Below are 25255 nucleotides of genomic sequence, written 5' to 3'. Positions count from 1 at the left end.
AAGTAGAGACACTGAATTAATACCTTCGTCCTTATAAATTATAAAAAAGTCCTGTCATGATCAATTGAGACATGGGAAAGATAGTCTGAGTCCTCATGTGTGTCCTCACCAGTCATAATGCAGGTGTAACTATTTCTGTCACAAATATCAGCAGACATAGACCTGTTGAGATTTTCTGTGCTTTATTAAAGAGATCTCAATGTAGATCATCAGTTTGCATTAATAGTGGGAGGAAAGCAAAACACTAAAAACAAGCTTCTGATAGTGATCAGATGGCAAATTGTGGTGCCCAGTTATAATTTTAATGAAAATCACGGGCTACACAGGTGCTGCATCTGATCCAAACTAGGCAGAATGTTCTACCTTCAAGCATGTTTCCTTCACTCACCCACTCCTCCCAGCGTGCTATTTTTTCGGCAGCTTCTTCTGCCTCCCTGCGTTCCCGCTCTGCAAGTTCAGCAGCCTCTCTGGTCAGGCGCTCATCTGCCTCTCTGCGCTGCAACTCTTTCAGCTCTTCATACGTGGGCCCGTAGTTTTTGGCAGATCCCACGATTTTAATAATATCATCGATCACTGGGGTGTTTTCAGCATCGTTGTCTTGTGAAACGTCTGGAAGGAACAGTTACAGGTTGCACTGTCAAGTTTTCTTGTAAGCCCACTGCAATCTTCAACATTGCTGAAAAATGCTACGTTGAATTTTGTCTATCTAATGTAGATATTCGGCCAAAATGACCTTTGCATTTGTACTGTGATTTACACCTCTTCATTTTAAGTTCTTACTTACATTTGGGGAGGCAGTGGCATAGCGGCAATGTCAATGAACTAATAATCTAGACCTGATATTGTGGGGACGTGGGTTCAAATCCCACCATGGCAGCTGATGGAATTTAAATTCAGATAATAAAATCCAGAATTGAAAACTGATCTCTGTAATTGTGACCATGAAGCTATCATTAGTTATCATAAAAACCCATCTAATTCACTAATGTCCTTTACATGTGACTCCAGATCCAGAGCAAGATTGACTCTTAATTGCTCTCTGTTCGATGGAATTAGGGATGGGCAACAAATGCTGGCCTTGCCAGTGATGCCCACATTCCATGCAAGAATAAAGGGGAAAAAACACTTTGGTTGCTGTTTTGTAATGGCAGATATCATATCTGCATTCTTGATCTCTACCAGTTATTCTTACTTACCTTACCTGTGTTTTGGTTAATCCTATCAATGGGCTCTGCTACTAATCATGGAAGTTCTAATTAACCAAGACAATTAACCTTATCTTTTTCTTTAAGATACTGATGGACATACTGTATATGCCTAGCAATTTATGCTTTTGTTTCAGATTTTCAGCACTCATTGTTTGTTTTAAATCCACCTCACATTCTAATGAGTTACACCTTTTATTATTGGCCATGAAAATCACTAATGATTATTCTGCTAGAGCTAAAAGTGAACCATGCATTAAAATAGGTGTCTATATTTAGCATTTATAGGTGTCTATATTTAATCTATATTAAATGCATAAACACCCAAGATTTTCCATACACACTGTGTCGTTGGGAGATAGCTAAAGACAGCTGAGGTACTTCTCCTTTGGGAGCGAGAGAAGGAAAATCAGAGGGAAAGTCAATGAGAGTGATACAGTTAAAAAAAGACTTGTATTCATATGGTGCCTTTCACAACCTCAGGACATCCCACAGTGCCTTACAGCCAATGAAGTACTTTATTATTAACCTACTTACCTGCCTCTTTAAAGTAACTCTCCTAGTGCTTGGCTCGAATGGAGGCAATTTAGAGACCCAGTTGCCTCCCACAGCAGTTTGACTTGCTCAATTAATGTCCTGGATATTCATAGCATATGCCATGATCTAACTGGATGGCGGAACAGGCTCAAGGGGCTGAATGGACTGCTGCTATTCCTATTTTCCTGTAAAATGTGACCTTGAAGTTATTGTGAGTGATTCCAAGTGAGGCCCTCCAGTATGAAAAAAAAAATGTGGATGAAACATTTTTTTCCTATGAAGTGCGAATTTTTCCTGGTTAGGTATGTAAGAAAGACAACAGCACCTTAAGTAATTAAAATTCGTTCCCCGGCCTGTACAGGAAAATATGGCAAATGTGATCAGGCAAGAGGTAGGATAACCATGGACACCAGGCAGCAGACCATGGCAAATGGCTCTTAGGTTGGTGCTGTAATGATGGAGCTGCATGCTGGCGAGGTAGGGACAGGGAAGTCCTGCTTGGGGACTCAGAAGCAAGAGGTGTTAGAAGCAAATGGAAAAACAGACAGGAGGGAGAGTCAGGGGGAAGGCAAAACTTATAAATGTAAGTATTGAGTGTTTTAAACGGAAAAAGTATCAACACTTGCCATCTCCCTATTATACATTGCAGGCCTTGGGCGGGTGGAATTGTAGACAGCACCAACACTTGCTTTGGAAGACTCAGAGACAAGTATAGTAAGTAGGTCAGTTCGCGCGTATCAGGCAAGGTATTCACATTTCCATTAGCACATCCTTTAGATAATCTGCAGGATTTTCCCCTCAGCGATTTGGGGGCAGAGCCCACTCGCTGAGGGGAAAATGACGCGGGATGACCATCGGGAGGAACCCCCGATGTCATCCTGGTCCATTTAAATCTTCAGGAAGGCGGGCAGACAGGACCTGTCAATTAAGGCCATTGACAGGCTAATTAACCTTGTTAAAGATCCTGCCCATCCAAGTTTAAGGCTGGCGGGCAGGCCAGGAACCCCAGCAGCCTCCAGATTATTCATGAAACTTCATCCACTGGCGGGATGAAGTTTCTTGTCCGTTTTTTAAAAATTTAATAAATTTTATGTGTTTCTTATTAACAGGTCCCATCTCGTGTGACATTGTCACATGAGGGGGACATGTTAATAATTTTAATACTTCTCTTTTTTTTGACTTTTCTTACCTGTCAGTAAACTCCCTGAGACAGCACTTTACTGAGCGCACTTTGACAGTTGGGGATTCCCTCCCACCCCCGCAGAGGAAGCACTTCCTGTCGGGCAGGCCTTAAATGGCCGCCCACTCAAAATGGTGGCGGGCCCCCCTTCAGCGGCGGGGTTCGGCTGCCCATCCCCCGCCGAGCCAGTAGGGTCCGCTCGCCCACCAAGGGCAAAATTCTGCCCAATATCACCACCGTCAACACCCCTTTGTCCTTTTGTCTATGACACCTTTGGCAATCTCTTCTTGGCCTCCACCTATCACTGGCCCGCTATCGAGCTCTACCTGTCCCAACCCCCTCTACCAGCTTATATTTCATCTCATTTCTGTATGTCTTAGTTCTGATGAAGGGTCATACGGACTCAAAACATCGACTGTATCCCTCGCCACAGATGCTGTCAGACCTGCTGAGTTTTTCCAGGTATTTTGTTTTTTGTTTTTGTTCTAGATTTCCACCATCTGCAGTATTTTGCTTTTAGCTAAGGTATTCACCATTCCAGGCTCCGGGGAATAATTAATATCAGCCACCACTGAGATGCAAATATGCTAACAGTTGCTATAAACATTGCCACGATTCAGTTCATTCAGCACATTGCTACCATAAAATGCAGGTAAGAAGATTTGACAATATGTTTCTCCAATGATTGCTCCTTCACTACCATTGCCAGTGGCATAGAAATGAAAAGGAAGACAAGAAAAGGCTATCATAGCCTCAGTGTTCACCTTATTCATTAGGCCCTCCCCTGTGATTAATAATGCTAACTTCCAGCAGAGGCAAAACAAGAACAAAGTAAGCGACATGAGATTAATTTATGGGAGGTTTCTCTCTGACTCTAAGGGTGAATTTTTAGGTTGGCAAGTGGGGCCGGGGACCGCTCGCTGACGCATAAACTGACACGGGGTGACATCAGGTGTGCGTCCCAACATCACCCCGCGTCATTTACATTTTCAGGTCGGCAGGCGCAGAGCCAACTCAGTTCCGCACCCGCTGATCTGTCAACGGCCACTTAAGGCCCTTAAAGATGTAATTGAAGTAATCAATGGACCTGCCCGTCCAAACTTAAGGTTGGTGGGCAGGCCAGGAGCCCAGGCGGGCTTCCGAAAAAACATGAAACTTCATCCATGGGCAGGATGAGATTTCATGAGGGATTTAAAATGTTCCAGAAATTTTGAAATAAAAGTAATGGACATGCCCCAGCTCATGTGACAGTGTCACATGAGGGGACATGTCAATAATTTTTTTCTCATCCTTATTCAATATTTGAAACCTAAGCCAATCTGCCTATCTGCACTTTGCCTCAGGGAGATCTGTGCGCTCCTTCACATGTATGTGTGAAAGAGCGCACTCCCGGCTTAGAGAATCCCCCTCCACCCGCTCAGGGAGCACATTGCGCTTCCTGGTGCACATCATGCTGGGCGGGCCTTAATTGGCCTGCCCACGTAAAATGGTGGCATGCCCCCGATTGGGGGTGCCGATCGGGAACCCGCCCGCTCGTGCCCACTCCCAGATAGTAACCCCCCCCCCCCCCCACCCACCGACAGGGGGAAAATCCTGCCCTGAGGCAATGTCACAAGTTCGTGGTTCAAAGTTCAAAGGACATGTGTCAATAGGCATGTTCAGTGACATTCATCCTACTCTCAATATCTTCCAATGGCCTTAGTAACTTAAGGCTCCACTGTACAGGACCAGAAAAAGCCATTTTCTGTATCCACCAGTATTACACCCCAATTTAATACAGCTCAAAATACTCTCTAACCAAAAGTTGAATGGACAAAATCTATAATTGTGTTACTGGTTGTTTGCAGTTCAAATGGACATCATACAAAAATTTTGCTGGCCATTTTAGCATATACTGAAATTCTAGTAGCAATAATGAAGTAAGTGTACAGTTTTGGTCTCTGTCCATAAAAAAGGATATGCTTGCCTTGGAGGGGGCACAGACAGTCACTCAATTGATTCCTGGGATGAATTACTGTCTCTTGAGGACAGATAGAGAAGGTTGGGCCTATAGTCTCTAGAGTTTAGAAGAATGAGAGATAATTTTACAGAAACATATAAAATTCTTAGAGGACGTAACAGGGTAGATGCTGAGAGGCTGTTTTCCCAGGCTGGAGAGCCTAGTGCCAGGGGCCATGGTCTCAGAATAACGGGTTAGCCATTTAGGACTGAGATGAGGAGAAATTTGTTCATTCAGAAGTTTGTGAATATTTGGAATTGTCTACCCCAGAGAGCCGTGGACACTCAGTTGTGTAAGAAATGGTTCTTTTCAGAATATTATAGGATTCTTATGGAGTTAGCAGGCATGGTATGAGGTCATCTGGCAGAAAGCTGTTTCTCTTCTCTCTCTGGAAAAATACATAATCAGCCCCCAGAAATGTCGAGGTCTCCTGGTTCAGGCTTTCATGTTGACATTCCTAAGTTGATAGGACAACATCTTGTTCCTTCTTATCTATACAAGTGTATAGTAAAGGTTAACAAATGGCTCCCAGTATGAGGTAATCTAAAAAATGACCTTGAGCTAAAGTGATGGACATGGGGGAGGTGACACCCACCAACACTTTGTACTGTAGTCATTGGCCTGAGCTATTCGAACGAGTGATTGACATAGGGTAAACAACCAGCCCCTAGGAAGAAAGTGTATTAATGGGTGCTTGGAGGTTGGGGGGGGGCGGGTGTGGGCTGGTGGTGGTGGGGGCAATTCTCACAGATAAAGACCAGGGAAGTTGAAGAAGATGGAGAAAGACCAGGGAAGAGTTTTCTAATACTTCAGCTGCCTCCACAAGTTACAGAGATCAACACGCTCTGCACCATCTATCTGTTTCTCCTGTGGGATCAGTAAAACGCTCTCATCTGTCACAGTTGTCGCTTTTCCTATCAATTTAGCTTATGCATCATATCTAAACAGTTAACTCTCTATCTCCCAATGTCCCTAGTAACTTAAGACTATACTGTACAAGACCAGAAAAAGCCATTTTCTGTATCCACCAGTATTACACCTCAATGTAATACAGCTCAAAATACTCTTAAAAACTTAATGAACTACCTTAAATCAACTAGAGTTTTCAACTGCCTATTTTGAGAAGTGTCTGCTTCTCTTAAAACTTACAGTTGATAAGTATATTCAACATTCTTTTGATATACTTCTAGGCACTTAGCGAATCAAAGGATATGGAGATAGGGTAGGAAAGTGAAATTGGTGTAGATGTTCAACCATGATCTTAGCAAATGGCGAAGCACTCTCGAAGAGCCATATGGCCTACTCCTGCTTATATAACGTTTGTTAGTCATTTCATTGACATCAATCAAGCTTACCAATGTGTATAGGATGAATCTCAATCTCATCAAAATAATTAAGGAGTGTCTCATCTTCTGCATTTTGTTCTCTGTAAAAGGCAAGATGGCGCATGAACCTGTCTTGTGTATAATGGGTTCCAACAACAACACTCTCTGGCAGATTCAAGACGCGATTCTTCAAGAACTCATCAGAGGCATCCAAAGAAAAGACAAACTCTGTGGAGAGAAAGCATACAGAGACTTAAATTATTGGCAAATATGTGATAGGTAGAGGTTCAGAGGAATGCGAGTTTTTAAAGTAAGTTGATGAGTTTTTTTTTAAAGGGGTAGATAGTAAGAGGTTGGAGGGGATGTGGGTGATAATGGAGACAAGAAAGTAGTCAGAGGTAGCATTGTTAGTGACTGAGACCTCAGGAGCACAGAGAAGGCAAGCTGATGGTGTGTAGGTTTGAGTATTTCCATGAATGGTGAAATTGAGTGAGGGTAGAGAATTCAGAGGAGAAGGGTAAGTGAATTCAACAAGGAGGAGGAGTCCCTTGTGGCAGGTTTAAATTGCAGTGATGCATAAATATTCCAGGGTTTTCCTTGATTCCTTTAAGGGTCAGGGAGCTTCAAACAAATATTTCCCTTAGGAATTAAGAGGAGGCATAAAGTCCACTGTGGGTTAAATTATACATACAGAGAGGGCAAATTTGATGGGCCAAGTTACCTTTTCTTCCTCAACTCTATTAAATAGGACCAACAACAGATAGGCTTCATAATTGAAGACAGTAGATTTTGCAGGATGGCAGTGACAAAGAATAAAGTATGACTGATATTATTGAGATAGCTTTATAAAATCATAAATAAAATGAAACATCACAAACCTGGAGTAATTGTCTTGTTGTATTGTGGGAGTTTCAAGATACTTTCTTCTTCCTCATCCTCTTCCACTGCATTACAAGATAAATCAAGGTTGAGTAAACAGATGAATATAGATTCTAAAGAATGCAGTAGTGTCTGTGCTGCTGGGACACTGAAATGTGCCATTTGGAATGTAACTGATCAGGATTGAATGAAATCGCTAATAATGTTAGATATATATATTTGTGTTTTGCAAGTCAAGGAGACATCCGATATTGTCTTATCATTTTGGAAGTTTTGTGTGGCTATTTACCTCTCTCAGGAGGCTAAATATATTGGGAACAGCCCATGATATTCCAATTTCACCTTTTCTATAGAAAGAAGCTCAGTAGGTTGATGGTCTTTTTTTATTCATTCCACGCTTGACTATACTCATAAATCCGGACTTCTAAATAGCTCTCAAAGATCTTTAACCTACAAATGTTTGAGGAATTCAGCCAAAATTTAAATCAGGTAATCCCCAAATTTTCTTTGACTCCTGTCTTCATGTTTTTCTCCCTTCTTTAGGTATTTGTTGCACCCCCACCCCATCACCAATTTTCTGACCAGCACATTTCTACTCTCAGATCTCATCCACTTTGGCTCTATGGACAAGGACTGGGGGACATAGGAGGACACCATAGTTTGAGTCAACCTCTAAGTGGAATGCTGCTGACTTTCAGTGGGGAAGACTAACAAATTGCCTTTCAGGACAACCTCGAACAGCTCCTTCCCTTGAAGGCCTGGCTTTAGACTGCACTATCTTGACATGGGTGGCAGCAGTCTGGACTGGCTGGCTGATGATGAGGTGGCAGGGGTGGGAGGATAAATGCTGATATCCTAAGAGATGGAGGTACTATCACTACCATGGGGTGGTGCCTTGTCAAACTTTGTAATTTGTTGGAGAATGGACTGTTGTGACACCCAACAAGCCTATTCTGACATGATGGCAGATATCTGAGATTCCATGGCGGCAACCATAGCTTGCATGGCTTCAGTCTGAACTTCCACTGCTCCAAATGTTGGATGTTTTTTGCTGGTGATGTAACAGATGTTGAGATATCAACCATCAGACACTACATCAAGGTTAGCTCCACAAGTGCTCATGGACTTGGCCATCATTTCTACACTGGGAAGGATGGATCCTGAACTCTGTGCAAAACCCTGTGTAGCAGATTTGTGAAAGACTCTTCCATGATCCTTGACATTGACAGTAGGCTTTTGGCAGGCCAGTCAATGCATCAAGCATATCCATCAAAGTCCTCAACTAAGTCCACTGCGTCAGGATTTGAGGGTGATGGTGACCTCTGGCGCTACCTCACCCTTGCCCTGGCTGCAGGCCACTTGTGTCCTGTGTCCCACCGTGTGCACATGCCTCTAAGCTAGCCTTGAATGTACACGCAGTATCAGGATCTGAGCTGTTGGTGCGAGTGTGAGGATAGTATTTCTACTTCATCATGTCTTCCTGCTCTTCCATTTCTTACTCTTCCTGGAAAATGGCCAGGTTGCAGTTCTTGGGTATGTGAAAGGAGAAAGGCACAAGGGTAGGGTTGTTGTGAGGAGAGGTGGGGAAGCAAAAGGGGCATTCTTCCACCATTTGCAGTTTTTAAATCAGAAGAAATTGTGGGATGAGGGGGAAGTGGAAGTGAGAAGGAGGATTAGGTATGAAGATACTGGCTAGGATTCTCTGTCCCTGCTCTGGTGGGACCTACTGCAGGGATTGTGGCAGCCCAGCCAAAAGTTCATTGACTTTCGGGGGGAACCAGACGTTCCCAGCAGCAGGCAGGGCTGGAAAATCCTGCCTACTGTCATCTTTGACCTTTCAGCCCTGCCACTGGCCAGCACTTCAGCCATGGCCACTCCAATGATAGCGACTGTCTCCATTGAAAATAGGACATGAAGTCGTGCCCGGCCCTGCTGCTTAGCTACTGCTGCCTCCAATTATGCACACCTAATTCTGCAAGAGAGGGGAAGTGTTGTGTAATATGTTTGGGTGATGTGGCTAGTTGAATAGTTGGAAGTGTGTGCAAGCTGTGAGATGTGAGTATGAGGCTTGTAGTAGTGTGAAGTGTCTGACATTATGGTAAAACATATCAATGTCAGGTGAGACCTAATTGATAAAGACTGTTGGTCAGTATGTGTTGGGGGTATGGTACATTGTGTGTGAAGCTCATGGTGCAATTGGTACGATATGGCATTTGAAGGTGCATTTACTGACTACTCATTGAATTTCTTGTGACACTTCAACCAGGTCCTGAGGACTCCTGGCATTGACTTCTGAGACTATCTGTCCCACTAACTTTGTAATGTTTGTCTGGAAAGCCTCCTGGATCCCTGCAGATTTATGACATCACTCATCCTCTCCACCTCCTGCACCAAGGCCTCCAGTGCAGCTTCAGAAAATCTTGGACCCTCCCCTATGCCATGTTGTGCTGTTACTGGGAGGTCCCCAACTCCAAATCACTTTTAGAATGACTTTCAATACCTGCTCCAGTCAAAATGCACCTCCCCTTTAAGAGACGCAGGCTAGCTTTAACTCATGTTAACTTCTCATGATTTTGCGCCCCCTGCTCAGGCGTACAGCTATTCAACAGTGCACTTAGTGTTGGCTTCTCACTACAATATTTAAATTAGCAGACAGCATGGTTATGTGCTGCCAGCGTTGAAAGTAACAGGTGCACAATACCCACACCCATTTCCAAATTTGTGACCCTGGTCTCTCTTTTTGTTTTATTTCTCAATTCTCTCTGACTCTCTGGGCTGAATTTTCCCCCCGTTGTCGGAGGAAGTTGATGGGCGGGCGTGTGCAGGTGCAATTCCGATCGGCGCCCCCGATCGGAGGCGTGGTGCCATTTTACGTGGGCGGGCCAATTAAGATCTGCCTAGCGTGACGTCCACAAGGAAGCGCTATGCACTCCCTGTGCTGGCGGGGGGAATCCCTAAAATCGAGAGTGCGGTCTTTCGCGCATGCGCATGAAAGAACACACTCATCTCCCTGAGGCTAAGTGCTGCCTCAATGAGATCGCCTCTGCTGTCAACAATATTAAAAATAGAAAAAAAAATGCCCTTACATGTCCCCTCATGTGACAATGTCACGTGAGTTGGGACATGTTCATAATTTCCATAACAACCTTATTAAAATTTTTAAAACCCTACATGATACCTCATCCCGCCTGTGGATGAGGTTTCATGTTTTTTCTAGTTGCCGCCGGGGCTCCTGGCCTGCCCGCCAACCTTAGGGTTGGACGGGCAAATCCACTAATTACTTTAATTGATCTGTCAATGGCCTCAACTGGCAAGTCGGCAGGAGCGCAACTGATTTTGCTATGTCTCCGCCTTCCTGAAAATTTAAATGGGGCGGGGTGACGTTGGGGGTTCCGCCTGGCGTCATTTTACATGTCAGCCAACGGGCCTGTCCCACCCCTGCTCGCCGACGGTAAAATCCTGCCCTCTAATTCTTTCTATTTGTGTCTTTTCTTTCTGGATGGCTTTCTTTTCTAGTTATTTCTGTTTGTTTTTCATTCATACTCTCACTCTTTCTCTTTCCTGTTCTCTGTAAGTCTCTCCCTTTATCTCCCCTCCCCTCCGTTTGACTCCCAATGTCTGTGTGCCTCACAAGCAATTTTTCCTGTATTACTTTACTATTTTTAAAAGTCATGCCAGACAGCTAAATGGCAACTGGTATGAATTAGGGTCAAGTTCATTAGCTTCATCTAGAATGTACTGCATCCAGCTCCCAGATTCACATCATCATTTTTCAGTGGTCTGTTTGCCCTTCTATTATTTTTCTGCAATTGACTGAAATAGAAAGATTTAGAGAGTTGGAGAGAACTGAGAAAGAAAACAGGAAGGGAGATGAAGGTCACAAAACTGAAAACAGGCATAGGAATCACGATGTGGTATTACCCATGCTTGTTGCTTCCAATGGTGGCAGCTTGTAAACTTCATACTGCTTTTTGTTTTATTTGTTCATGGGATGGAGGGCAATGCTAGCAAGGCCAGTATTTACAATGCATTTCTAATTGCCCTTGAGAAGGTGCTGGCGGGCCGCCTTCTTGAACACTGCAGTCCCTATGGTGTAGGTACAGTGTTGTTAAGAGAAGGAGTTTCAGGGTTTTGACCCAGCAACAGTGAAGGAACATTGATATAGTCCCAAGTCAGGATGGCGTGTAATTTGGAGGGGAACTTCCAAATAGTGGTGTTCCCATGTGTCTACTGCCCTTGTTTTTCTAGGTGGTAGAGTTTGCAAGTTTGGAAGGTGCTTTTGAAGAAGCCTTGGCTTGCTGCAGTGCATCTTGTATATTGCATGCACTGCTGCCTCTATGCGCTGGTGGTGGAGGGAGTGAATGTTTAAGGTGGTGGATGGAGTGTAGGTCAAATTGGCTGCTTTGTCCCATATATTCTCAAGCTTGTTAAGTGTTGTTGGAGCTGCACTTCTCTAGGCTAGTGGCGAGTATTCCATCACACTCCTGAGTTGTGCATTGTAATGGTGATAGGTAGCTCTACTGTGACTGAAAAATAACAATGAACGGGATTTGATTTTGTTTTAAAACACACTGAAAAATGTGTTCTCATGGAATGTTCCTTTACTTGCATTAAATATGTTTATACATATATCCCTAACCTCATTCTAATCAGTGTCAATGTGTATTTTTAGGCTGGCGTGTCAGGCTGCGCTGGAGCCAACTGCAATTCGAGGTGACAATTGTGAAATTATATTAAAATGTACAAATCTTACAACTAAAGAGTTCCTTGGTTTGTAAATAGGTCTTAGGAAAGCCATCAAGAATGAAACCCTGGTTCAGGCATGGCATAGATAACAGTTTCTCCTTCATAAACTTGATGATGAAAGAATCATCCAGACGACCTGCAAAGTTGAAAACAAGAAGGTCATCAGTCAGAATAAAGAAAGAAATACATTATTCTCCTAACCAGAGGGTAGTTACCAAGGCATATGGAATCTAGGGCTTCATAAATAGAGACACTGAGCAAAATTTCCCCCCCGACGGTGGTTGGTGGGGGGGGGGGGCAGTGCGGGGGTGGGTGGCCCTCCAATCGGTGACCCCGATCCGGAGCGTGCCACCATTTTTAGTGGGTGGGCCAATTAAGGCCCACCCAGTGTGATGTCCGCAGGGAAGCCCTATGCGTTTCCTGTGCAGGTGGGTGGGGATTCCTAAAGTCGGAAGTGCGCTCCTTCGCGACTAAGTGCTGCCTCAGGGAGATCGCTTCCCAAGCTAAAAAAGTTACTGCAGTGAAAATTTCATTCACCATCCATGTCCCCTCATGTGACAATGTTAACATGGACACAACGTTCATTAAAAGTGCCTCTCAGTTTTTTGATTCGGCAATGAAACCTCATCCCGCCCGTGGATGAAGTTTCATGCTTTTTCAGGTGGCCACCAGCGCTCCCAACCTGCCCGCCAACCTTAAGGTTGGATGGGCAGGTCCACTAATCATCTTAATTAGTTTTTTAATAGCCTTAATTGGCTGCACGCCCGCCGAACTGACAATCTAAATGACACAGGGTGATGTTGGGGCACACGCCCCGCATCATTTGATGTGTCGGCGAGTGGGCCCCGCCCCTGCTCGCCAACTGGAAGATGCTGGCCATCGTGTACAAGCAGGGAAGTTATGCTGAACGTTTACAAAGCTCTGGTTAGGCCTTAGCAAGAGTATTACGTACAGTTCCAGTCACCACACCTTAGGAAGGATGTGAGGGTCCTTGAGAGGGTGCAGTAGAGAATTACCAGAATAGTTTTAGAGATGGGAGATTTTAGCTACAAGGTCAGGTTTAAGAAGCCAGGATTGTTCTCTTTGGAACAAATTAAGTTGAGGGGAGATTTGACAGATGTGTATAAGATTATAACTGGTTTAGTTAAGGTAGACAAAGAAGAGTTGTTCCCATTAGCTGAGGACTAGGGACACAGAATTAAAGCTTTTGGCATGAGATACACAGGGAATATGAGGAAGAACTTTTTTACACAGCGAGTGATCATGATCTGGAACTCCTTACCTATGAAGAAGGTGAAAGTCGAGACGATCAATGATTTCAAAGGGAAATTGGATGGGCACTTGAGGGAAATAAACTTGCAAGTCCAGGGGGATAGGGCAGGGAAATAGAACTGACTGGATTGTCAGCATGCACTTGATGGGCTGAATGGCCTCCTTTTATGCCGTAATGACTCCATGCCTTTACAAGCACATTCATTGCCAGGTTTCTTGAGCCCATGGGAACCTGTATTACAGCTGTTAACTTTAACCCAGAGTTCCAATTACATCTTGGAAACCTAATTTATTTATCTTAGTTAAGAGTCCTATCTCTAAATGTGAATCTGCATGCTATCTGCTACTGTAAAAATGACAACAGACACTTAAGTAATGGGTTGAGGGCATGCTCCCCATTATTAAATTTTTACTGTCCCCACCTGTTGCTGGGAATATTTATATTAAGGCCATTGTGCTCTTACAATAGTAATTTATAACTGTGTTCACACATAGTTTATACTTATGAAGATATTTAGTAATAAATTGAAACGTAACAACTAACTTTCAGACTCTTGAATACTGCCTGTTCTACGTATTCAGATTCAAGTTACAGACTATAATTATGTTGCAGTTTGAAATGGCACATAAAGTATTAATTGTATAATCAGTAACAACTCTTGAACTTGCTACACAGGATAACTTATGAGCCATTTATAAACACCTCAGCTCTCCATCAATACCAAACATTGTGCATAACCTAATACTGCAGTCAGAGTGAATGGCATAAGCCCACCCATCTCACATTATTTTAGTTTTGTACCAAGTGCAATATAACTATATGCTATCATGTGCTGTGGTCTAGAAAAGGATTATGGAACATACAGCAAACAATGGCCCGGATTCTCGCAGCGTCTGCCTTATTCAAAATGGTGCTGGGATCCCAAATCTGGAAGACCTGCCCCCACTTCTGACAGATCCCATTTTCATGCTGAGGTGGTTGGGGAGGGGGGAGCAGTGCACGTAGTATGTGATTTGACAAATGGGGGAAACCCGAACCCAGCTGGGCCATTTGAACTCAGTGCTTAGTTCAAACAGATGCCATTTTTGCTGCAGCGAGGTTCATTTCACACATTGTGTGATCTACAATTTTTAAGAATAATCATGAATGTGCATAAAAAGTAAATAAGTTCTGCAAGGTTTTTTTCCCACAGTGTGTGACCTATGACTTTTAAGAGTAGCCACAAATGTGCATAAAAAGTGAATAAGGTCTGTGGAACTGTCAAGCTATCAAGTTATTTAAATCCCCTGCTCTTTAAATTTTGAATTAAAAAACAGCCTGCTGTGTCACTGAGTTGAAAACAATCAGTGCTTGCAATCTCACTAGCTGTTCCTTGATATAAGTCTGATGGCTAGCATTATAGTATTATTACTGCTTGACTGCTTCTCCAACCTATCATTATCACAGTGGTGGGGCCCTGTAAGTTCATAGTTTTATTGACAGCGCTGAGAGGTTATTTTAAGGATCAGCTGCCTTTGATGTAGGGCTTTGAATACAAATGTTTGTTTTTATAAGAGATTAAGTACTTGAAGAGATTTGAATGTATTGAATGGGCTTTTATCAATGAGAGTATTTATATAGTAAAATCTGTAATAGATACTTAGAACTTTATTTTATTTCATCTCAGCCTGGCTCTTTGTCAATGTCTTATTAATTACATTGTTAAGGTTTGTTAATGTAAATTACATTGTTAAAGGAAACTGGTGATGGATATTTGAACACATATAAATATGGGATAGCTAGGTACTGGGTGTATATGAGGATGTTGACGCTGAACAATGTCATTAAACTCTCTCAGCAAGGAATGGCTCTGTGCCTTAGTTTTGACTTTACCAGCTGGCATGGATCTTATTATCATTCCTGAGGTCTGCCATAGTGAATATTGGGTCAGCTGGCATGGAGGGTGTAAGGGCAAAAGGTGTTAGTTAGAGCATGCATTAGCACTTATCATAGGGACTATAAGGGGCCTTGAAGGTGGATAGAAGGGTATAGGTTGCATGAAGAGTGTAATGAGCCGTGGGGCGGGTAGAGAGGCATAGGTTGGCAAGGGGCGTATTAGGGGCCATAGGGGGTGGGTAGAGGGGCACAGGTTGGCATAGGGGTATGAGTGGCTATGGGGGGCATGAGCTAATATGGACGGACATGGAAAGTGGGTGTGGGGTGAGGGCATCTTGGGGGGGTGAGGGGGTCTGAGGGGTGAGGACTAGAGGGCCTAACCGTTTTTACTGTAATCGGGCCGAAGTCCTGAGCACCAAGGTGGATCTTTTGAACATTTTACCTCAGCAGCCCCTGTGGCTGCCTCCACACTGTTTCCAGGGGTGCTGGACCAACTCCAGCACACACCATTCAGGGCTGTTTCTCCCTAGGCAATGGTGGCGAGCCAGGAATTTTCCTGACTTTGCACACTGGCCTTGGGAGCGAAAATCCAAGCCAATGTAACAAAATCAGGGCAGTCGTCAATCAGTTCAGTGCAGTAAGGTGACAAGCTGTAAAGGAAATTAATTTTTTACTAAAGTTAATCAAGCTGTTAGTGGGCAGCAGTTCACAATGTGAGCTTGTCCTGACATTTGGTATTTATCAGTGATATTGGAATAGGTTGTAAGGAAAGAATCATTAGAAGAAACTATTGGATTGGTGCAATGAGAGGGAGCTATGCATTGTGCCTACTTGGCCATACATAGACTTACAACTTGATGCAACATTTAAAAGGTTTTTCAACTCTAATCTTTATTCATAAGTAAAAATAAATACAAAAAAAACCTAACACTCATTACCACCATTTTGCTCCATATTTTCTTTGACTTGGTCAAGAAGGTCCTGGGCACTTCTGGCTGCCATGTCATCACTTTCTTCTTCAGTTTCTTCAAGTTCCCCAGTATCAGGCTGCACACTTTTAAATTCCTAAAACGGTGAATGTTCAGTTTAAAACAAAGCTGTGAAAATAACACGTTTTGTTTTTCAAAAAGTAGGCCTCAGCTAACCCAGAAAAGTTCAGCTGGCAAAAGCAATGTTTGCATCAGGCACTGCTGGTCTGTGCTGAGTCACATGTCTTAGCCAGAGTGGAAGAAAGCATGCCTCAATTGGCTTCCGTGCCTCTGGGCTAAGGAGGACCAGGTCAACCATTGCTTGTAGCTCAATTCCTATCCAGTAACTCCTCTACTCCTCTTCTGGAAAGAACGTGAAGTATGTGGACATCAGCAGGTAACAGGACTGTGATCCAACCATGATTAAATAACTTACTGCCAACTGATACCTAGACTTACACATGAAGAACAGACACATTGATGAGGTGCCTGAGGGAAACTGGCATTCATGGAAGTGTACACTAGCATAAGTCAAGCTATCTAGGAGGAAAAAAGCTTGCAACAAAAACACATGCAAAGGTAACTGCATGTTTGCAACATTGCAATATTTCCGGAGAAGTAAATTAACAAAGTCTTCCCAGAGATAAGTGACCACAGAAAAATAACAGTGATTCCCATATGTAAATTGGATGGGCTATTAAGAAGGATTAGAGAAGTTTAAGCTATACACTTCAGAAGCTTCAGGTCAGCGAGCAGGTGCGGGCCCCGCTCGCCAACATGTAAAATGATGCGCGGTGATGTCGGGCGTGCATCCAGATGTCAATGCGCATCATTCAGATTTTCAGTTCGCCAACTGCACACCGCAATCGGATGCGCACCCAGCGAACTGTCAAAGGCCTATTAAGGCTACTTAAATTCCAATTGAAATAACTAACTGAGCTGCCCATCCAACCTTCAGTTTGGCGGGCAGGTGAAGAGCCCAGGTGGCCTTTGCATTTATCATGAAACCTCACCCACAGGCGGGATGTGGTTTCATGATTTTAAAACATTAATAAAAAACTTTAATAAAATTCATAGACATGTTGCAGCTCATGTGATGCTGTCACATCAGGGGGCATGTCTTTAAATTTTTTTTTCCCTTTGTTAAAATTTTAAAAAATCAAAATTATCTCCCTGAGGCAGCTCTGTGCCCAACTTCGCCTACTCCCCCCACCCGCACAGGGAGCGCTCAGGGCTTCCAGGTTTCTTAAGGCCCACCCACGTAAAATGGCGGCGTACAACCCCAACCCCCCCCCACCCCGGCCCGACGGAGAGAAAATTCTCCCCATAAAATATTAAATAGTATAGAGTATTTCTTCAAAGTGAGCTGGAAAAATTGGAGCACAGAACGTGAATAGAAATTAGTTCAAAGTAAACTTAAACCTAGTTCAGGAATAAAAGGATTACTCAAAGAGTGATACATGTTGGGGGTAATCTGCCAGGCAGGGTAGAAGAAGTAAGAACATTGGGATTATTTAACTTAGGGCAGAATTTTACTGGGTGCGCGCCTGACCCGATCAGGCATAAAATCATGTGAGATGACGTCGGGTGGTGTCCTGACATCACCATGCATTCGTGCAATATTTCCCAACTGACTCGCGTGCCTGCCGACAATTAAACGAACAATCAAGCCCATTAATGGTGCAATTGAACGCAGTTTATCATGGCCCATCCAACCTTGCATTTGGCGAACAGACCAATCGGCCAGGTGGCCTTTACATTTTTGATGAAACTTCATCCAAGGGCAGGATGAAATCTTGGTTAGAAAATAAAATAAAAAGAATATCTGGGGATAACATTTTTAGGATGCATGCTTTCAGGTGCTTGATTGTGCTGCGTTGACATTTTTACAGCTTTTTGGGGTTTTATTTTATTATTCTGGATCACTGGGACCGTTTCTGGGGAAGGTGGGACCTGTACAAGAGGGACGGTCTAGATCTGAACCAGAGCGGGACTAACATCCTCGTGGGCGGGTTTTGCTAGTGCTGTTGGGAGGAGTTTAAACTAATTCAGCACGGGGAGGGACACAGAATATTAGCAGAATAGGGACACATCATAATACAGTAAAACAATCAAGTCAGAGGGAGTACAGCTGCATTAAGATTCAAGGGAGTAAGGCAAGGCTGGATGGCCTCTACTTTAATGCCAGGAGTATTAAAGGTAAAATGGATGAGTTAAGGGTGAGGATTGACACGTGGAATTGTGCTATAGTAGCCATCACAGAGACATGGTTGAGGGAGGGGCTGGATTGGCAGCTCAACATTCTGGGATATAGAATCTTCAGGCGAGACACGGGAGGGGGTAAAAGAGGAGGAGGAGGAGTTGCATTATTAGTTAAGGAGTCAGTTACTGCAGTAAGGAGAGACGATGGGCAGAATTTTACGAGTTGACGAGCAGGGGCAGAGCCCGCTCGCCAACGCGCAAAATGACACGCTGTGACGTTGGGGGGATCTCCTGACGTCACCGTGCCCCATTTAAATTTTCCTTAAGGCTGGAGCGCAGCAAAATCAGCTGCATGCCCCCTGACCTGTCAATGGCCAATTGAGGCCATTGACAGGGTCAATTAAGTAATTAAAGGGCCTGCCCGTCTAACCTTAAGGTTGGTGGGCAGGCCAGGAGCCCCAGCGGGAATTAGAAAAAAGATGAAACCTCATCCATGGGTGGGATGAGGTTTCATGTAGGCTTTAAAAAATTTAAATAAAGGTTTTGTGAAAATTATGGACATGTTCCAACTCACGTGACATGTCACATGAGGGGACGTGTTAGGGAAATTTTATTTTTCTGCTTTTGTCTTTTTCACATTTAGAGTCTATCTCCCTGAGGCAGCATTTAGCCTCAGGGAGATGAGTGCGCTCTTTCGTGCACGAGTGAAAAAGCGCACTCTCGATTTTGAGATTCCCCCCCCCCCCCCCCCCCCCCCCCAGCACAGGGAGCACATAGCGCTTCCATGCGGATGTCACGCTGGGCGGGCCTTAATTGGCCTGCCCATGTAAAATGGTGGCACGCCACCAATTGGGGGCGCTGATCGGAAGCGTGCCCGTACACGCCCGCCCATCAACCTCCCCCCCTCCACCGACGGGGGGAAAATTCAGCCCCATATCTTGGAGGGGGCATCGAATGAAGCTTTGTGGGTAGAGCTTAGTAATAAAAAAGGGGCAGCCACATGATTAGGTGTTTATTATAGACCTCCAGATAGTCAGCGGGAAATTGAGGAGCAAATATGTGCACAATTTGTGGAGGTGTGTAAAAGCAATAACAATAGGGTAATTATATTAGGTGATTTCAACTTTCCCAACATTAATTTGGATAGATATAGTGTTAAGGGCTTGGATGGAGTGGATTTTTTGAAATGTGCACAGGAGAACTTTTTAGGTCAATATGTAGAGGGTCCAACAAGGGACGGCGCAGTGCTGGACCTAATTCTGGGGAATGAAGCCAGACAGGTGGCTGAAGTGGTGGTGGGGGAGCATTTTAGTGATAGTGACCACAACAAGGTACGATTTAAGCTTGTTATGGACAAAGAAAAAGACAAGTTGCAAAAAAATGTTTTGGATTGGGGGAACGCGGATTTTTGTAAAATAAGGCAGGATCTGGCCAAGATAGACTGGGGACAGTTACTTGTAGGGAAATCTACAGAGGAGCAGTGGGGGGGTTGTGGTATGGGGTGGCGTTCAAAAAGGAAATGGGGAGGGTACAGGCTCAACATGTTCCCTCTAGGGTGAAAGGAAGGAGTAACAAGCCTAGAGAACCATGGATGACCAGGGATATTCAGGATACAATGAGAAAGAAAAGGGGAGCAAATCAGTGGAGGCATTAGTGGAGTACAGAAAGTGCAGGGTGGAGCTTAAGAAAGCAATTCAGAGAGCAAAGAGGGGATATAAGAAAACTCTGGATGGTAAAAGTAGGGAAAATCCCAAGATATTCTATAAGTATACCAATGGGAAGAGGATAACCAGGGAAAGAGTAGGGCCCATAAGGGACCAAGGGGGCAATCTATGGATGGAGCCAGGGACATCGCTAGAATGCTGAACGAATACTTCACATCAAGAGAATGAGGATGAAGGTATGGAACTCGGGGAGAGAGCCTGCGAGGTTCTTGGGCAAATTGACATAGGGAGTGACAAGGTATTGGAGGTTTTGGCAGGCTTAAAAGTGGACAAATCTCCAGGTCCAGACGGCTGAGGGAGATAAGGGAGGAGATCGCAGGTGCTCTGACTCAAATTTTTAATTCCTCTCTAGCCACGAGGGAGGTGCCAGAGGACTGGAGAAAGCTAATGTGGTTCTGCTATTTAAGAAGGGTTGTAGAGATAAGCCAAGGAACTACAGACCAGTGAGCCTCACGTCAGTGGTAGGGAAACTATTGGAGAAAGTTCTGAAGGAGAGAATCTATCTCCACTTGGAGAGGCAAGATTTGATCACAGATAGTCAGCATGGCTTTGTCAGAGGGAGGTCATGCCTAACAAATTTGATCGAATTTTTTGAGGAGGTGACCAGGTGTGTAGATGAGGATAGTGCAGTTGATGTAGTTTATATGGATTTCAGCAAAGCCTTTGACAAGGTCCCACATGGGGGAACTTATAAAGAAGGCAAATGCACATGGGATACAGGGTAATTTGAAAAGGCGGATTCAAAATTAGCTTAGTTGTAGGAGACAGAGGGTGATGACAGAAGGCTGCTTTATTGACTGCAAGCCAGTGTTTAGTGGCATACCACAGGGATCTGTGCTGGGTCCCCTATTATTCACCATTTATATAAACGGCATAGATGATTTTGTGGGGGCTTGGATTAGTAAGTTTGCGGATAACATAAAGATTGGCCGGGTTGGTAACAGTGAGGTTGAGTGTCTTGGGCTACAGGAAGACATAGACAGGATGGTCAAGTGGGCAGATAAGTGGCAGATGGAATTTAACCCTGAAAAGTGTGTGGTGATACACTTTGGAAGGAGTAATTTGACAAGGAAGTATTTAATGAATGGCATGACACTAGGAAGTTCTGAGGTACAAAAGGACCTTGGTGTGTGTGTCCATAGATCTCTGAAGGTGGAGAGGCATGTTAGTGGGGTGGTGAAAAAGGCATATGGGACACTTGTCTTTATCAATCGAGGCATAAATTACAAAAGTAGGGAGGTCATTTGGAGTTGTATAGAACATTGGTGAGGCCACAACTGAACTACTATGTGCAGTTCTGGTCGCCACATTATAGGAAGGATGTGATTACACTGGAGGGGGTGCAGAGGAGATTCACCAGGATATTGCCTGGGATGAAACATTTAAGTTATGAAGAGAGGTTGGATAGGCTTGGTTGTTTTCATTGGAGCATAGAAGACTGAGGGGCGACCTGATCGAGGTATACAAGATTATGAGGGGCATGGACAGTGTGGATAGCGAGCAGCTGTTCCACCTAGTTAAAGGGTCAGTCACAAGGGGGCATAAGTTCAAGATGAGGGGCAGGAGGTTTAGGGGGGATGTGAGGAAAAACTTTTTTACCCAGAGGGTGGTGACGGTCTGGAATGCGCTGCCTGGGATGGTGGTGGAGGCGGGTTGCCTCACATCCTTTAAAAAATACCTGGATGAGCACTTGGCATGTCAAAACATTCAAGGCTATGGGCCAAGTGCTGGTAAATGGGATTAGGTAGGGAGGTCAGGTGTTTCTCACGTGTTTGTGCAGACTCGATTAGCCGAAGGGCCTCTTCTGCACAGTGTGATTCTGTGGTTTTGTGATTTGCAGGTCTGCAGCTCATTGAGGCAGCTGTCTGAAGTGCTCACCTGTGCCAGCGGTGATGTCATCGCCGGCCCTCTTCCCGTCCCCACCCTGGCAGTGTTGAGGTTTTCAGCACGAGTTTCACGCTGGCTGGCAATTAATTGGCCAGCCAGCGTGAAATCACAGTCAGGGGTTAATCGCAGTCAGGGGTTTGTTTCCCAATTGCTCCTGGGCCCACCAATCGCATGGTCCCAACAAGGGAAAGATTCAGGCCATAAAATTGGATGGTCCAATTAGAAAGTGAGAGTACTGGAGGGATGAGTTTGGGTGGGTCAAGTGGTTTTTTCTCATTTTTGACTCTTCTTATGTCTGGTTAGAATAAACGTACCAGATTTGCTATAGCCTCTTCAATGACATCTTTTATTTTGATATGGTGCAGCTTGTAATGCTTGGCCAACTTTTCCGCCACCGAGGTTTTCCCCACTGCAGGGGGTCCCAGAATAGCAATTTTTAGTGGCTGTGGAAAATAAAATAATTATCATAACATGTTGAGTGCATCTGTCTGAATATCAAAACATCTTATAAGGCTTTCAGAAAAATAATAAATATCCTTCAGTGGGGAGGCAGAAAACAAACACTGAGGTAGCAGGGCTGAAATGTCTTATTGGCTAATTTAGCAAAGAGACTTCAGGCGTGTTTTGGGTGGGTGAATGGTGGGCTGTGTATGATAAGTCCCAGGCCTCATTAACATACTGCCAGTCCGCCTTCCACATGTGTGGACAGGTGGGAAATAATTATTGGCCTACAGCATAGAAGATAGTGGGGATAAGGAAGAGGGGTTTCAGGAGGGTCCTGTGGGAGGGAAAACTGAAGGGAAGGGGAGGGCTTGGCTTTCCTTGTGGGGTCTAGAGGGTTATTTGTGAGTTATTCAGCAATGAAAGCAATGAAGCAGAGGACCTAAAACAACACTTGTCAAGCATTCAGGCCCACAAAATTCAAACAGGTTAAAAGAGAGGAATATAACAATTAAAATGGATGGAGTTACTTTGGTGGCCAGATTGCCAGCACTTGGGACCTGCTTGTGGCACTGGCTGGAGGTTAGAACACTCTGGTCTAGGCTCACCTATAAAAAGTGGTCATTTGGGTGAGGAAACAGAGGGAAGCAAACTGTACTCCAGCATGATCCAAGGTCTTCAGGACAGGATAGGAGAAAATTGGAGGGGCAAGGGAAAACAACAGAAATAAGCACTGCACTCGTCTAACTTTCAGTAATATCCAGTGCAAAATAACAGCAACATTTGTCACTGTCAATTATAGGGAAAGAATGAATGGTCCAAAGATGGGGTGGGTGAATATAGATGGCATCAAAACATCTTGACATGGTACAATAAAAGCTCAAAATGCTGGAAACACTTAGCAGGTGGGGCTGCATTTGTGAAGAGAGAAACAAAATTAAAATTAACATTTCAAGTCGATGGCCTTTCATCAGGTTGCAGATGCTTTTGCTTTCCCCATAGTTCATTCTTTCTATATGTGAAGGAATTAAGTATGAAGATGAATATAAAATTCCAGAAACTCATATAGCCAAATGAAATTTGGTAAAAAGATCTCCATGAGAAATGATCAATCACTGAGATAATAAACCACTTTACCAGAAGTGTTCGAGATTGCTTGTATTCTTTGATAAGGTTCTGAATGTTATCCACAATACCGCTTTCAGCCACCCATTGGATGTTAAAGTTTTCCTTGATGTAAAAAGCCTCCATTGTCAGATTCACCATCAAATGATCAAGATCTGATTGCTGTTGGAACAGAAAACAAATTTAAACACTAAAACTTCAAATTTTGAAAAGTGAAATTAATAAAGAAAATGGTTCAAGGAAGTTTGCCTTGTGGATGAAGTTAAAATTACACTAGCAGAGCCACAGTGAAAGATTCTGGTGAAACAAGCCCACTCAAAAGCAAAATACTGTACACAAAAACAAAAATTGCAGGAAAAACTCAGCAGGTCTGACAGCATCTGTAGAGAGAAAGACAGAGCTAACATTTCGAGTCCGTATGACTCTTCTTGTTCTTAAGAGTTTTTCCAGCAATTGTTGTTTTTGTTTCAGATTTCCAGCATCCACAGTATTTAAAAACTGTAGATGCTGGAAATCTGAAATAAAAATTGAAAATGCTGGAAATATTCAGCAGGTCAGGCAGCATCGGCGGAGAGAGAAACAAAGTTAACGTTTCAGGACAAAGACCTTTCATCAGAAATCTGAAGGGTCATCAACCTAAAACGTTAACTCTGTTTCTCTCCACAGTTGTTCTTTGACCTGTTGAGTATTTTAAGCATTTTCTGTTTTTATGCCACTCAACACGTTAACCTGCCTTTTCTTTTTCAGATGATGAATGAGCTTCTCTCTATTTCTGTATTCTATAGTGTGCAAAATCCACTACTTGTATGTAGAAAATAAGACAATGTAACCTCCTCCCTTCCCCTTACACTGGTCAACACCCACAGTATGTTTTGCAACTGTTCCTGCCTCATGCCTTCTCTTCCAATAATTTGTCCAGTTTCACTCTGGTCCCTCTGAAGTCTGCCTGCCAACTCATCATTGCCTCCAATTTATCTCCTATTCTTGCTTCCCACATTCTCCAGCCTTGTTTCTTCCTTTCAATTGACTTAGCCAAATTCTCTTTCTTTTCATCATTCTTCTCATTCTCTCGCTGCTTGCTATTCTGTCCTTTCCCATTAATGGTTCCTAATGGGCAATGTGCAGCATGTCGAGACTCTATAGTTCAATTCCCAGTTCAATAATTCCCAATTTTATGAAAGAAACAATGGCTGCACAAATAAGATTTTCAAATATTAATGCTATTGAAGAAAGTACATTCAGCAGCAACAATGTTTTGGAAATAACCTGCGTTTTTGCTCTCAGGACATGGGCAACATTGGTAAAACTGCAGCAGCCATGGAAAGCCTATTTGTTATTTTGCTGAATACAATGGCGACTCAAGCAGTTAAGCATAAGCATGGTTAAAGATTGAAATAAATGATGTACTAACTGTCAAGTCATAGTTGAGCAGGGCATCTCCTTCAGGAACATGCTGGATCTTGCCAGGTCCAAGTTTGCTGATTGCCTGTCAAGATAATTACTATATTTACTAGGTCTCCAACAGTACTGGATTCTAGATTAAGCTATTCTTTACAGATCACCCAACTGCCTAGCACTTGAAGGTACCGTCTAAGATAGAATTGAGCAATACAGATCTGGAGATCGATGGCTAAATTTCCAATGCTGATATAGTTGACCCAATGATACGAGGAAACATCCCTATATGGAATTATCATGTCCAAATGTCTCAAAGCATATCACACAATGAATCACTTTTGAAGTCTATTGACTGTTGTATAAACAAAAGAGGTGTACGTACTGCACCAATAACATCCCACAAAAAGAACTGAGGTAAATGACTAGTTAATGTGTGGTATTGGTTGGGAGCAATGTTGACCGGGACACCATGAGAACTCTATTTCTCTGAA

The 25255-nt window shown here is 43.6% G+C and overlaps 1 protein-coding gene across 1 annotated transcript in view; it reads right to left on the bottom strand.

Moving 5' to 3' along the window:
* The window catches only part of ak7b (adenylate kinase 7b), a 65607-nt gene that overhangs the window by 9812 nt on the left and 30540 nt on the right, over positions 1-25255 (bottom strand). The window contains exons 9-16 of the mRNA XM_041214762.1: positions 24778-24852; positions 23379-23528; positions 22115-22243; positions 15961-16084; positions 11879-12007; positions 7125-7190; positions 6277-6474; positions 389-609 (exon numbers count right to left, since the gene is read on the bottom strand). Coding sequence (XP_041070696.1) covers positions 389-609; positions 6277-6474; positions 7125-7190; positions 11879-12007; positions 15961-16084; positions 22115-22243; positions 23379-23528; positions 24778-24852 — 1092 coding nt within the window. The remainder of the gene's footprint in view (positions 1-388; positions 610-6276; positions 6475-7124; positions 7191-11878; positions 12008-15960; positions 16085-22114; positions 22244-23378; positions 23529-24777; positions 24853-25255) is intronic.

This window comes from Carcharodon carcharias, chromosome 20, assembly GCF_017639515.1.
Source record: "Carcharodon carcharias isolate sCarCar2 chromosome 20, sCarCar2.pri, whole genome shotgun sequence".
Taxonomy (NCBI): Eukaryota; Metazoa; Chordata; class Chondrichthyes; order Lamniformes; family Lamnidae; genus Carcharodon; species Carcharodon carcharias.
This window is presented reverse-complemented; position numbering and strand designations above follow the sequence as displayed.